The sequence below is a fragment of the Mustelus asterias genome, chromosome 9, assembly GCF_964213995.1.
Source record: "Mustelus asterias chromosome 9, sMusAst1.hap1.1, whole genome shotgun sequence".
Classification (NCBI taxonomy): domain Eukaryota; kingdom Metazoa; phylum Chordata; class Chondrichthyes; order Carcharhiniformes; family Triakidae; genus Mustelus; species Mustelus asterias.
This window is the reverse complement of record NC_135809.1, coordinates 22,085,574-22,100,124: the sequence shown is the minus strand read 5'-3', so window position 1 is coordinate 22,100,124 and position 14,551 is coordinate 22,085,574. Positions and strand designations below refer to the sequence as shown.

The window sequence follows — 14,551 nt, the reverse complement described above, 5'->3', positions numbered from 1 at the left end:
AAAGCATTATCAGGTCCTATTGTCATCCATCAAAATGGCAAGTTATTCTGGACTAATCTTAGAAAGCAAAGATGGCCCCCAAATTATTTTCTTTGCTGCAAGTCATTGTTTAAACCACCATCCTCTGTCTCCTGTACCCTCACCTCCAACAAATAAGTGGGGAGCTCATGGACTTCTTAGTCACAAAGATCAAGATGACCGGATTGTTGGGTGGCACGAGTGGTTAGCACTACTGCCTCATAGTGCTTGGGGCCTGGGTTCGTTGCTTGGGTCACTATCTGGGTGGAGTCTGCACATTGTCTCTGTGTGGGTTTCCTCTAGGTGCTCCGGGTTCCTCCCACAGTCTGAAAGATGTTGTGGTTTGGTGCATTGGCTATGCTAAATTCTCCCTCAGTGTACCCGAACAGGCACCAGAGTGTGGCGACTAGGGGATTTTCACAGTAACTTCATTGCAGTGTTAATGTAAGCCTACTTGTGACATTAATAAAACTTTCTGTCACTTCTCTCCCTTCTTCTCGTCCACCAGGCCAACCTCCTTTAAGGTTCACCCCTGCCTAGTTGTGAGCTTGCACTGTTGATGTATTACAGCACACATTTGTCTCCTAATGAGCCAGTGTTCGGTTGGCAGATACGCCGTCAGATGTTTCAATGGTCCTCAATTAGTTTCCACACATTGTTTGGGAAATTACACCCCCAAAAACATTTGGATGCAGTATGTGGACATATTTCCATGCATAATAGAGAATGTGTTCAATAATACCTCCTGATATGAATACAGCTAGGTAGTTATTCAAATATCAAGTTTAGAAATGTCTCTGTAAACACTTGAAAGATTGCAAAATGAGGAACATCTTAACAATCCTTCGAGAAAGGAGGTCAGGGCAAGCATCAGAATGAGATAGCTTGCTGTCTTTGGTAATAGCAATTTCACATTGCAGAAATTCAGGAAAATAAATGGACTACAACTCAATTTGATCTGATAAACCTTTGGCCAACTTTTGAAATTTACCTACCACTGTAAAGCATTTAAACCCCATTACCCAAAGAGCCAAGTTGGGGACAGCACGGTGGCTAGCAATATTGCCTCACAGGATTCAATTCCAACCCTGGGTGACTGTGTAGAGTTTGCAAGTTCTCCCCATGTCTGCATGTCTGTGGAAGAGTCAGTGCAGACATGATGGGCCGAATGACTTCCTTCTGCACTCTATGTTATTTTCTAATTGCATTTAAAGTGAGTAACGACCATTAGTCTTTGTGCACAAAATATCTTATGAAACCAATTAATATATTCCCAGTTTGCACTGCTGGATAATACATCTATCACTTGTTAATAATTGATACAACAATTGGGGAGGTGGTGGCTAGTAGATTATTAGTCCAGTGACCCTGAGAAAAACCTGGGGGCCTGGGTTCAAATCCCACCATGCCAGATGGTGAAATTTGAATTTTAAAAAACATGGAATGATACCATGAAATCATTGTGGTAGAAACCCATCTGGTTGACTAATGTCAAAGGAAGTCATCCTTACCTGGTCTGGCTGACATGAGACACTAGGCCCACAGCATTGTGGTTGACTTTTAAATGGGATGAGCAATAATTATTGGCCCACATCCCGTGAATGCATAATAAAGAAAAAAATACTAATTACTAGTGGATATGGTAACTTTACATAGAAAGAATCTCTGACAAACACTATGTTAATCGAACATTTCTCTAAAATGGGGCCAGTTTAAAGTGTTTTTTTGTGAAGTTAGCAGGGATAGTTCTTATGTTTAATATTATTATCATGATTAGAATCTGACTTCACATCCAAAGTAAACACAAGAATGCAAAAGGCAAGTAATAAATGTGCAGGAGATCAGAGATCAGGATTTAATCTGGGTTGTGTCTGGTGGGATTTGATGGCAAAATTATCGGCTGAAGAATTAATGAAATGATTGGAGTTGGAGATCTTATCTTCTCGACCGCAGTGTTTAAAGAAAGATCCAAGGTCTCATTTTCACAATCTAATCTTTAATATTTCATTCAAAAGGGAGTATTTATTTTTATTTCAAAACACAGCTTAGTCCTGATTATTTCATGAAATGACCAAAGATGGTCTATCACAAACCTGAAGCCTTGGTGGTTAAAGAAGCAATTAAGCAGTCGCAGTAACAACAAACAGAACACTGCCATTTCGATGTCAGACTTAGTTTTCAGACAGTATATTCAAACGTTGGTGGCGGACTCGACCACTTCCATCGCATTTACCACATAAACCCACAGGCCACAAGTCAATGAGTTCACCATTGCTAAACTGTGGGCCAAACTAATGCACCGTACTCCATTGTGTGGGAACCTTGAATGAGATAAAGTCATTATGCATATTGATATTTAAATATTATCCATGAAAAGTAAAAGTTTATTTATTAGTGTCACAAATAGGCTTACATTAACACTGCAATGAAGTTACTGTGAAAATCCCCTAGTGGCTGCACTCGGGTACCTGTTTGGGTACACCGAGGGAGAATTTAGCATGGCCAATGCACCTAATCAGCACATCTTTTAGACTATGGGAGGAAACCAGAGCACCTAGAGGAAACCCACACAGATACAGGGAGAATGTGCAGACTCTGCCAGATAGTAACCCGAGCCGGAATTGAACCTGGGTCCCTGGGCGCTGTGAGGCAGCAGTGCTAACCACGGTGCTGCCAGAATATTGGATATCTTTCTTTTCACCAATTCATATTCTAGGTGATTGGCTGGCTCACATCTGCCACAGGCATCCTCCCACCATAATCCTTCGTAACAAAATACCTTATTAAACTAATATTATATCTTCATAATTTCACTGTCCACACCATTCAGAGATTACAAAAACAGAAAATGCTGGAAAATCTCAGCAGGCTCTGACAGCTATGGAGAGAGAATAAAGCTAACGTTTCTAGTCTGGATGAGCCTCTCTCAGAGCTCTGAGAGTATTCAGCGGTTGTCCGTTAGCGCCGGTGAATCAATGTAGGGTCACATTGGCCGCTGCACAAGTCCGCTTGGTGTACAGTGAGAATCCAGCTCCAGTTACATGTGTTGTTCACATGATTTATGGGCTGTATTTTAACTGATTTAGTGCACAAATAAAAAACAACGCACTTCCGCAAACGGTTCATCGGTCAGCATAAAAATATGATGCCTGTACATTCGGCAGATGGCATCAACTACCTCACCCTTCCAAAAAGGAAAATGCAGGAAAATTTCTCCTTAGTCTTGGAAAAGAAACTCACTTGATCTATCTTGGAAGGCCATTGGAAGAGCAAAAATCCAGTCTTTCCACACAGTCCCAGTGAAGTATTGAATGGGGAAGTGGCAGGCATGCGAGTAGTTCGGAGACATGGTAAAGGTCGCAAAGACAAGTGTTCAAACGTTCTGACAGATGTATTACAAAGCTGGCTACTGTCCCCATGCAGGTCTGAACGTGCACTCTGCAGTAACTTGTATGTAACTTGCAATCAGCGTGCAAATAATTGCAGACTGTAGCAATCAGTTCCAAGAAAATTGTTTAAATTGGGTTCGATTGAGGCAAAACAAAGTCTGAATATACTTCGAGACACTCAGAATTTCACAGGGACTGTGTGCAGCCTATTTTAGAATTATAATTCAATTATAAATATGGAATATAATTGCCTAACACCAATTTAATTTCAGTGGTGGGGATCAGAATGCTTAAAAATAAAATAAGTAAACACACAATTAGTAAATGCTGCCAGAAATTTGTTATCTCTGCAATGATAGGTGTCTGGAATTTACTGCTTAAATTGGTGATTGAGGCTGAAACGCTCAACTCATACAATATGTACCTGGGTCTGCACGTGAAGTGCTGTAACCTGCAAGGCTATAGACCTGTTGCGGGAAAGTAGGCTTAAAACGAGCGGCTAGTTTCTTTTTGAATCAGAACAGACATGATGGGCTGAATGGCATCTTCTTTTCTATGCTTCCATAATGTGGAGGTATTGTTACTGGGCTAGTAATCCACAGACCCAGGATAATACTTGGGGCCCGGGTTCGAAACCCACCACAGCAGAGAATTAAAAATTGGGATTAAAAGTCAAGTGCGGCACAGTGGTTAGCACTGCTGCCTCACAGCGCCAGGGATCCGGGTTTGATTCCCGGTTTGGGTCACTGTCTGTGTGGAGTTTGCACGTTCTCCTCGTGTCTGCGTGGGTTTCCTCGGGGTGCTCCGTTTTCCTCCCACAGTCCGAAAAACGTGCTGGCTAGGTGTATTAGCCATGCTAAATTCTCCCTCAGTGTACTCAAACAGGCGCTGGAATGTGGTGACTAGGGGATTTTCACAGTAATTTAATTGAAGTGTTAATGTAAGCCTACTTCTAACTAATAAATTTAAAAAATTGTCAAAAACACATTTGGTTCACGGAATGTCCTGCAGGGAAGAAAATCTGCTGCCCTTACCTGGTCTGGCCTGTAAGTAACTCCAGACCTACAGAAATGTGGTTGACTCTTAAGTACCCTCAGGGATGGGCATTAAATGCTGACCCAGCCAGCTACTGCCCACATCCAAAGATGTGTGGGTTAGGTGGATTGGCCATTCGAAATTGCCCCTTAGTGTCAGGGGGACCAGCTAGCGTAAATGCATGGGGATAGGGTGGGATTGTGGGCGGTGCAGGCTCGATGGGCCGAATGGTCTCCTTCTGCACTGTAGGGATTCTAAGATTCTACCCCGTGAACGAATAAAAGAAAATCACATTAACTTGCCGCCAATAGCAATGGACAACAAAGTATGGGCTATCGATTTTAAGGGCATTTATTTTTACAGAAAGGCTGCGTTATTTTTTGATTGCTGTGTTATTTTTTGATTGCTTACGGTATTGAAACCTTGGGTAGATTGGAGGGGTTTGATCCTCCTGTCCAGCTACGATTGAAGGCTTGTGTTTGTTGGGGGTCTTTCGGTGGGACATTCAGCACCTCAATTCCTCCACTCAACAAAGGGCAGGAGTCAGTTTCTTCAACACCCTATTGGTCTTGTACCTTATGTGTTGACTCTCGCTGTTCTGTGATCATTGCTTGCTTGGTTTTGGATGTTTTGATAACTTCCTTCGAAAAACATACCAAGTAGCTGCAGTAAAGTGGTGCTTCCTTTAAAACCACCGTTACATGTCCCCACGGAGTTCCAAAGTGTCACCCAAAAGATGCAGCACAACCTTATTTTACAAAGAAGCTAATTACTTTCCAACAGGCTAAGGGGCCATTTAACATCAACAACTTTGAATGCGTTTTAATACTTACTTGGTGAGCTTTTTTTTTTGGGGGGGGGGGGTCTTCTGTTCCCTCATTTCATATGAGTTTTGCCTGCTTCTCCAATATCCCTTACGGAATGGAGTGCCAACAAATAGTTTGTTTTCGCAATGGCGCGTTTAAACTTAGATAAGGAAGAATGAAAATAAACCGGAGCAGCAAATCCCACAGAAGGTTAAACAAATAAAGCGATATTGTTCTCAAGTGGCGATCTCCCACTGAATAAGGCTTTTGGGTTTCACTTAACCTGCTCCTAATCTGAGAAACACTCACTAATACGCCTCATTAAGAACCCTGATGAGCCCTTAAGGGTTCCCCTGACCCGTTCAAACTTTTGGCCAAGCTTGGTCACCGCCGCTGTGTGAATTTGCCCCCACACTTTGGTGCGAAAGAATCTTGCACCTTTGAAGGGGGGGCTGCTGCTGGAGGCGCAGCTGGGCCGCATCTGTAACGGTGCGAATGTTTTTCAACCATAAAATGATCCAGCCCCGAGGAGCAGTGAAAGCGCTGTTTTACACTCTGCAGCCTGAGAAGCAATTGGCCGTTTTACAGAAGACTGCCCTGTTAATGGAAACACATTCTGGATGGAAAAGAAACGCCACCGCCTCTTAGTGTGTTTCACTGCAGAGTCTCCACCCGCTCCCCCTCCCACCCCCAGAATTTTATAAATTCAGTCATTGCAACAATTCGAAATGAATGCCCGCGAATTTCTGAAATTAAAAGACCGAACTCGCATTCAGCAATGACCCCCGGCTGATTTAATTTCAAATGCTGAAATTCACCAAAGTTTGTCCCGAGTGAAATGTTATTGCTCCGACAGACAGAATTGGAAGAGGCAAATGTATCCAGCGGCAATATTGCTGCGATGATCCACTGTGATGAATATACAGGACACCATACTCTCAGAACATCCTTTGATGTTTGGGGGTGGCACGGGGCAGCATGGTGGCAATGCTCCCTCACAGCACCAGGGACCCGAGTTCAATTCCCGGCTTGGGTCACTGTCTGTGCGGAAGCTGCACGTTCTCCCCGTGTCTGCGTGGGTTTTCTCGGGTGCTCCGGTTTCCTCCCACAGTCCAAAGATGTGCGGGTTAGGTTGATTGGCCAGGTTAAAAATTGCCCCTTAGAGTCCTGAGATGCGTAGGTTAGAGGGATTAGCGGGTAAAATATGTGGGGGTAGGGTTTGGGTGGGATTGTGGTTGGTGCAGACTCGATGGGCCCAATGGCCTCCTTCTGCACTGTAGGGATTCTATGATTCTAATACATAAACTTTAAACTCTATATTGCAATAGTCACCACTGATTATGAGTTATGTTATCTGGTACTGAACAAGACAGATTCTACACTGTATTCACTAAGCAAGCCAGTCCAGCATCGTTTCGTTTGAACAGAAATGAATGAGCTGGGGAGGGACGGGAATAAAACCTCAATCGTTACTGCCTGAAACATTATTTTGGTCCATTAAGCAACTTGCACATTTCAGCAATGGGTGGCCATGCCCATATTTACATAACTATTGGCATTTTTCACCCTTTAATCTAAATCTACTAAAACACAGGAGGTAATGATTTATTTATTGGTTAAGCAATTGTTACCCTGGGTTTGAAGCGAGTTCCTTCATGAGTTTTCAACGGGACTCGCTGAGTTCTGTCGAAGGGTCAGAGGGACTTAAGTCTTGTTTTTCTCCACAGATGCTGCCAGACCCGCTGAGTTTAATCCAGCATTTTCTGTTTTTAATCCGACTGATTCCTTGTTGCGGAATATTTTTGCCTGTGTTGTGGGAGATCTTGCCGAGCCCACAAGGGTTAATGAAGTCCCCCCCACCCCCCCATGGGACGGATCTAGGGTTAATGGATAGGGGGAAGGACTGGATGGTAGCCGTGTGACCGACCTCATGGTGTGTATATAAAGAGCTCTTCAGTGTAAACTCAAGGCTCTTTGCTTTGACACTAACCGATATTTGTCTTTGAACTCCAATTGCCTGGTTTCATTGTACCCAACGCTTGGGGCCAGTTCTGCATTTCAGCCGAGTGATTCGCCACCAGTGCCGCATGGATATCATGGTCGACTGCCTCTTTTCCCCGTCCGACCTGTTTTATGATCATTCCTGCCTCTCGTCGCCCGGAGAGGCGGACTGCACGGATGACTTTGTGTTTCGGGAGGGCAAACCGGAGTCCCGCGGAGCCGAGGAGGAGAAACACGTGAAGGCTCCGAGCGGCCACCACCAGGCTGGTCACTGCCTCCTCTGGGCTTGCAAAGCCTGCAAACGGAAAAGCTCCAGCAGCGACAGGAGGAAGGCGGCCACCATGAGGGAGAGGAGGAGGCTGAAGAAAGTCAACCAGGCGTTCGAGACCCTGAAGAGGTGCACCAGCTCCAACCCCAACCAGCGGCTGCCGAAAGTGGAGATACTGAGGAACGCTATCAGTTACATCGAGAGCCTCCAGGAACTGCTCAGGGAGCAGGTGGCAAACTATTACAACCTCCCCGACCATGTCAGTTCAGAGCCAGGGAGCCCCACATCCAACTGCTCGGACGAAATGGTAAGCAGTGATTTCTTCAATCCGTATCCCCTCCTATAATCAATGTGCCTTTCTACTATTGCAAAATACACAGCATAAACTTTGTGTTAATTATAGAATTCCTACAGTGCAGAGGGAGGCCATTCGGCCCATCCAGCCTGCACCGCCAACAATCCCACCCAGGCCCTATCCCCCGAACCTCATGTATTTATCCTGCTTTCTCAGTAACTTCATTGCAGTGTTAATGTAAGCCTACTTGTGACACTAATAAACTTTAAAAACTTTAATCCTCCTGACACTAAGGGGCAATTTACCATGGCCAATCCACCCAACCCGCACATCTGTGGAAGATGAGTGAGAGAGAGTGTCCAGGTCTGGTTCAGAACCCTTTATGATCTAGTCTATATGTCTCTCGGACGACCTTTTCTGTCATCAATACACCCGGTCCGCACTGGCGGTTAACATGTAGCGTGCTCCTTACATTAGATCAGTGTATTTCTTTGAATAACTGGTGCAAGTCGAGATCACGTGGTTCTGGTAACCCCTTCATAAGAATAAAATACTTGCCCGTAAAGTTTTCCGCAAGAAAACCTGATCTCCGCGAGCTGGTAAATATCGATTACAAACCTGTTCGCAAGAAGCTGTTCCGCCCCATCATCAAAGCAAGCCTGAAGTTTGCACTTGGTGACTATTTCCCCCATTCCTATAAAGATTTGTGAACGGTGTTTAAGAAAGGGAAGGGGGGGGGGTAGAGTTTGGCCTTTCTTTTTATTCTTTTGTTTTACACGGTGCCATCTCCGTTAGTACAGGGTGTGGACTAACCAACTCACCGGCTCCCCCGAATGAAATCATATTAATAATGGGTCTCAGCGGTTACAGAGCTGCGCTCCATGTCACATTATATCTTGAGGAGAGAAGGGATTGATTTTTATCAAACACTTCACGACCTTAAATATTTGTGGACCAGCTAGTGGAGTCAGTTATCAAAATATTTTTCAAATAAGCGACGCGGTGGCTTTAAACAGATCACCCTAATGTTACCCAAAAGAGGATCCAAGCCAGCATCAAGAATCTAACATCTCTGTTTATTCAGGTGCAATAGGTCCAAGCTTTCCTTTCACTTATCAGTGCACTGATTTGCCCTAACTCTCCCCCCCCCCCCCCCCCCCAATAATATCCAACTGCCCAACAACCCCGATCACACTGACCCTTATCCACATATTAAACTCGTGTGGAGTGCCTAAGTGCTCACTTTGATACAAGGGGGCAATGGTGGGTGGGTGGGGGTGGATTGTTGCATCCTACAGTTGTCGAATGTCCTTTCCTTTTCCCTTAACTAACTTGGGAGACAAGAGGAGCTAAAGTTAAACAACTTCATTAGCACTTGCTGGAAATTGGGTGAAATGTTCTCTGCGGCCTATTTGATTTAGGTGGCGCCTGGGTCTCATTATGTGTGACCGAGTGCTGCTGCTCGCCACTTCAGTGGTGGTGGGGGGGGGGGGGGGGGGGGGGAGAGGGGAAAAAAAAGTTGCTGCCACACACATTGATCTCTTTGGATGCGGGATGATGACTTTCCCACCTCTGCTATCCACGGGAGCCCGAAAAACAGCGGCAAGCTGAAGGCTCCTGTTATTTGAAACAACAACCAGTGAAACATTCTTCCAGGGCTACGTTCACTGACTATGGGAGCCAAGGCTTTAATACGAATTTAGTATGGGGAAAATCTGACCTGGCACAATGCATGTAGCTTCCGTTAACTGCATAGACATGCAATTCATTCTCCATGGATAACACAATGCACATTTCTGTGCAGACATACCTCATACTTTGTGAGAAAATCATGGTGTGGCAAAGAAACCAACTATGTCTAATCGGCAGATGGGCTTGTTTCCGTCCAGCGGCAATCATTGTTTTACTCATTCAACTCTCCTGACGTATACAGTATAAAGTCATTTGTTACGGCGAATCTGTTTCAACGGTTAACTAAAATGTTTGGAGTCTTTTTAAAATTTAGTTGTGCTTTTCTTGTGTGTGTGTTTTTTGTTTGTAGATGGGATGTAACAGCCCAGTCTGGTCTAGAAGGAACATCAGTTTTGACCGAGTTTACTGTTCGGAATTACAAAATGGTACGTTTTATTGCTCTCATTTTACAGTTCATCGCAAATCTACCTTGAAACTGACGACATTATACCTTGCCTCTTAAGGCGCGACCCGTGAAAAACAAAACTCGAGAATTTCCAGTTAAGAAGCCAGATAGGAATATTTCAATGAATAATAAAAGCAAGTTACTGCGGATGCAGGAATCTGAAACCATATTTCAATATTTTAATAGTCGACGGCTTCCTAAACTATGGTCGAAATGTCACCTTATGGTTTCAACCCCCCGCCGCCCCCATTTTAAAGTAGCAACAACAAGATACTCAGTGTTTGCGGTCATTAGTGCAGTATTTCCAAACAGAAGTATAAACAGTGCAACGAATTCTTCCACTTCTTAAATGAAAGTTTGAGATAACGTTGACAAACACGTTATTGCATTACTGTGGATATTAGACAGCAGGTTTCTCTGAAGGGGCAGCGAATCTGATCTATCTTAATTTGACTTTTTTTTAAAGAAACACTTTACTCACGTTAAACATATTTGAATCGTATAGATTATCCACATAAAAACCATCAACATTTAAAGGATTATAAATGGCAGTGTAGAGAAAACAGTTAATGATATGTTAATGCAAGATACTGGTTAGTCCAGAGTTAGGCTAATGGGAACAGTTTTGGGTGCCCAACTATAAATAGGGGAGGAAAAAAGTGAATATCCTTGCATTTATAAAACTCCCTTTAAAACATTCGGATGTCTACAATCAACATGGGAACAATTTTGGGTGCCCAATTATAAATAGGAGGGGGGAAAGTGGATATCCTTGCATTTATAAAACTCCCTTTAAAACATTCGGAAGTACCTTTGAAATGGACTCACTGTTATGAGGTAGAAAATGTCTCGGCAAATGTGTCCACAGTAATGCAATAATGACCAGATAATTTGTTTCAGTGATGTTGGTTGTGGGATAAACATTAGCCACGCCGCGAGGGAGAACTCCCCCCGCTCTTTGAAATAGTGTCAGGGAATCTTTTATGTTCATCTCGGGCACCAGATGTGGCTTCCATTTAACAACTGATCCAAAAGACAGCACTTGTGTTCGTGCAGTTCATGCCCAGTGCCGCAATGGAGCTTCAGCATTTGAATTGTTGCTCAAGCCTTTGGAGTGAACATTGAACCACATCTTCTGGCTCTGAGGTAAGGGCGCTACTACTGAACTACAGTTAACATGTAAAAGTATTAGAGCTATACACATTAGATTCAGCAGAATGGTGCTGAAAATAAGAAACTCATTAAGGGAACCTTGTGTTGTTAGGATCTAGCGGTAAAGAGAAGATTTAATGAAGTTTTAAAAAAAAGAAAGTTGGAGCAAAGAGGGAACATTGTTTTCTATGGTTCGGGAGTCAGTGAGGAATGGTCATTCATTTAAAATGATGACTGACTGAGGAGAGAGGTTAGGAGAATTGACTTTCCAAGCAATTTTACCACAAGAATTTGTTGGAATATAGATTATTGTATCTTAGGAAATATTGGACATAAGAAAGATATTGTGACACAGTAAGTAGCCAGAAGCTCCAGGTTCCAGTCCCACCCCAGTTCTTGATGGCCAAAGAAGGTGCACTCATAATGAGGCAAATTAGGTTGAATATCAATTTATAAATCCTTCTGACATGCACCTGTGGCAGACAGTAAGAGTGGGAGATATTCCTAGTCAGGCACCTGCAGAATGCAGCAACAAACCTTGCAAAGCAGAAATATTGGCCAACTCATGGAAGAGTCCATGGCCGCCAGTGCCCTCTGAGGCCATGATAACTGAAAAGAGAGAGAGAGAGACTAGGTATAGATTGGAACCAGAGTAAGATCTGGGGCAGTGTGTCAGCCATTGCTCATTTGACAGCATCCTTGCCTCTAAAACAGAAAGTTCTGCGTTCAAATCCCAATCCTGCTCTAGTGCAGTACTGAAGGAATCAGAGAATTCCTATAGGGCAGAAGGAGGCAATTCGGCCCATTGAGTCTGCACCAACAACTCTCCCCCAGGCCCTATCCCCATAACCCTACATATTTACCCTGCTAATCACCCTGACACTAAAGGGCAACTTAACATGGCCAAACAACTCAACCTGCACATCTTTGGACTGTGGGAGGAAACTGGAGCACCCAGAGGAAACCCACGCAGACATGGGAGAACGTGCAAACTCCATGCAGACAATCACCCAAGGCTGGAATTGAACTCGGGTCTGTGGCGCTGTGAGGGAGCAGTACTAACACAATGCCACCTTGCTGCCCATGCTATACTGTTAGAGGCACCATCTTTGGGATGAGATATTCAATGAAGGCCCCATTTGTCTTCTCTGGTTTAATCCCTTGGCACTTCCTAGAAGAAGAGCAGGGAGTAGTCCCTGCTGTCCAGGCTAATATTTATCCCTCCATCAACAGTTTACCTGTCATTAACACCTTGCTGTTTGTGGGAGCTTGCTGTGAGTGAATTGGTTGCCACCTTTCCTACATTACAACAATGGCTTTACTATTAAAATATTTCATTGGCTGTCAAGCACTTTTGACACAAATGAAGACACTATATGAATGCAAGTCCTTTTTTGTGTAGAATGAGACAGGAACTGTTGAGATATGGTTTGGAGAGCTTTTTGAAAAATCTTTCAGAAATGATGATCCATTTATTTCTTCTGTGATGTAAATTTCTATGGTTCTATTACATACTTATTATTCACATACTAGATAAGACTTGCATATTTTGCTACTACTCAATCCATTTCTTTTTTTCTATAGTATGCTCCAGTAGCCGAGGCCTTGCTGTTTCCAGTTTGGACTACCTGTCCAACATAGTGGAGCGGATTTCACCATCCCCCGACCATTGCCCTCTTTCAGGCCAGGATGGAAGGACCATATCCCCACCCACCAGCGATTCCTCACAGCCCACCACTCCCAGCCAGCCAGTCTATCATGTTCTTTAAACACTCAAGCTGCAAGCCTTCAGAATGGACGATTCCACCGCAAAACACCACAATGGCTTCAAAGCTTCAGTCATTCAATAATGTTGTTCAGTTGTTCAATAAGTTAGACCACATTCTATTGTATATTTGTAAATAGCATAATATTCATTAGTCAACAACAAAATAATTGTATTTAAGAATTAAATAAAATGCCAAAGACCTTTTATAAAACTCGTAATTTTCACTTTTTTCTTCCAAATGTCTAGCTGTGCAAAGGAATAATCATGTTACATTGTTAATATTACTACAAGAATGATTCACTTGCAATAAGAGTTTAGGAATTAATTTCAGTAAGAACAAGAGTTAGGCAAACCTTCTACTTTTCATCAGAAGACAATTCTAAACAGTATATCTTGTTTGAAGAAATATCAAATTTCTTGAGAGATTTCGTGTCGCCTTTTTTGACATAAAGGTCTTTCTTTTTATTGAGTGAGCCAGTTTCTTAAATAAATCGATGTCTGAATCTCTTGACTATAAATTGCCTTGATTGCATTTCATCAACTACCATCAATAAATATAGGCCATTAGCAAGTGTACATATTAACTAGAATCCAAGCTTAAGACTCCATCCTTCTCCATGGCAACAGTATGAGGCTAAGTTAGTCTTTTGCAACCCTGGTGTTATATTTGACGAGCTTCTAATCTTATTATGGGGCCATCACCAAGACCACCTGTGATTATGTCCAGCCATGGTGGCACAGTGGTTAGCATTGCTGCCTCACAGCACCAGGTACCCAGATTAAATTCCAGCCTCGGGGGGCTGTCTGTGTGGAGTTTGCACATTCTCCTTGTGTCTGCATGGGTTTCCTCCAGGTGCTCAGGTTTCCTCCCACAGTCCAAAGATGTGTGGGTTAAGTTGATTGGCCATGTTAAATGGCCCCTTCGTGTCCCAAGATGGCTGGGGGGTTTAGAGGGGTAAATATGTGGGTTACAGGGATAGGGCCTAGGTGAGATTGTGGTTGGTGCAGGCTTGATGGACTAAATGGCCTCCTTCTGCATTGTAGGGATTCTATGATTCACTCCTATCTCACCTCATCTACTGAAACTCATCTCCAGTTTTGATTATTCCAAAGCACGTCTAGCTGGTCTTCAACATTCTACCTTCCGTGTATTTGAGATTATCCACAACTCTGCTGCCTGTTTCTTAACTTCGAACAAGACCCACTCACCTATAACCCCTCTGCTCCTTGACCTACATTTGTCTCCCAGTCAGGCAGTGTCATGATTTCAAAATTCTCACCATTGCTTTCTAATCTTTTCATAGTCTCGTGCCTCCCTATCTTTGTATCTCTTCCAAAGAACAAAGAACAAAGAACAGTACAGCACAGGAAACAGGCCCTTCGGCCCTCCAAGCCTGTGCCGCTCCTTGGTCCAACTAGACCAATCGTTTGTATCCCTCCATTCCCAGGCTGCTCATGTGACTATCCAGGTAAGTCTTAAACGATGTCAGCGTGCCTGCCTCCACCACCCTACTTGGCAGCGCATTCCAGGCCCCCACCACCCTCTGTGTAAAAAACGTCCCTCTGATGTCTGAGTTATACTTCGCCCCTCTCAGCTTGAGCCCGTGACCCCTCGTGATCGTCACCTCCGACCTGGGAAAAAGCTTCCCACTGTTCACCCTATCTATACCCTTCATAATCTT

At 43.7% G+C, this 14,551-nt stretch overlaps 1 protein-coding gene across 1 annotated transcript; it reads left to right on the top strand.

Annotated features, from left to right (window-relative positions):
* Nucleotides 1-7,335: 7,335 nt before the first annotated feature.
* Nucleotides 7,336-13,384, top strand: myf5 (myogenic factor 5). Its single transcript, XM_078219796.1, has 3 exons — nt 7,336-7,824; nt 9,854-9,929; nt 12,686-13,384. The coding sequence occupies exons 1-3, from the start codon at nt 7,336-7,338 to the stop codon at nt 12,868-12,870; spliced, it is 750 nt and encodes a 249-aa protein (XP_078075922.1). The 3' UTR covers nt 12,871-13,384.
* The last annotated feature ends 1,167 nt before the right edge of the window (nt 13,385-14,551 follow it).

What these genes read in the sequence shown, in the direction of transcription:
- myf5 (XM_078219796.1), top strand. Translation starts at nt 7,336, where the DNA reads ATGGATATCATGGTCGACTGCCTCTTTTCCCCGTCCGACCTGTTTTAT. An exon ending in CCAACTGCTCGGACGAAATG is followed by an intron (nt 7,825 to 9,853) that starts GTAAGCAGTGAT and finishes TTTTGTTTGTAG; the next exon opens with ATGGGATGTAACAGCCCAGT. An exon ending in CTGTTCGGAATTACAAAATG is followed by an intron (nt 9,930 to 12,685) that starts GTACGTTTTATT and finishes TTTTTTCTATAG; the next exon opens with TATGCTCCAGTAGCCGAGGC.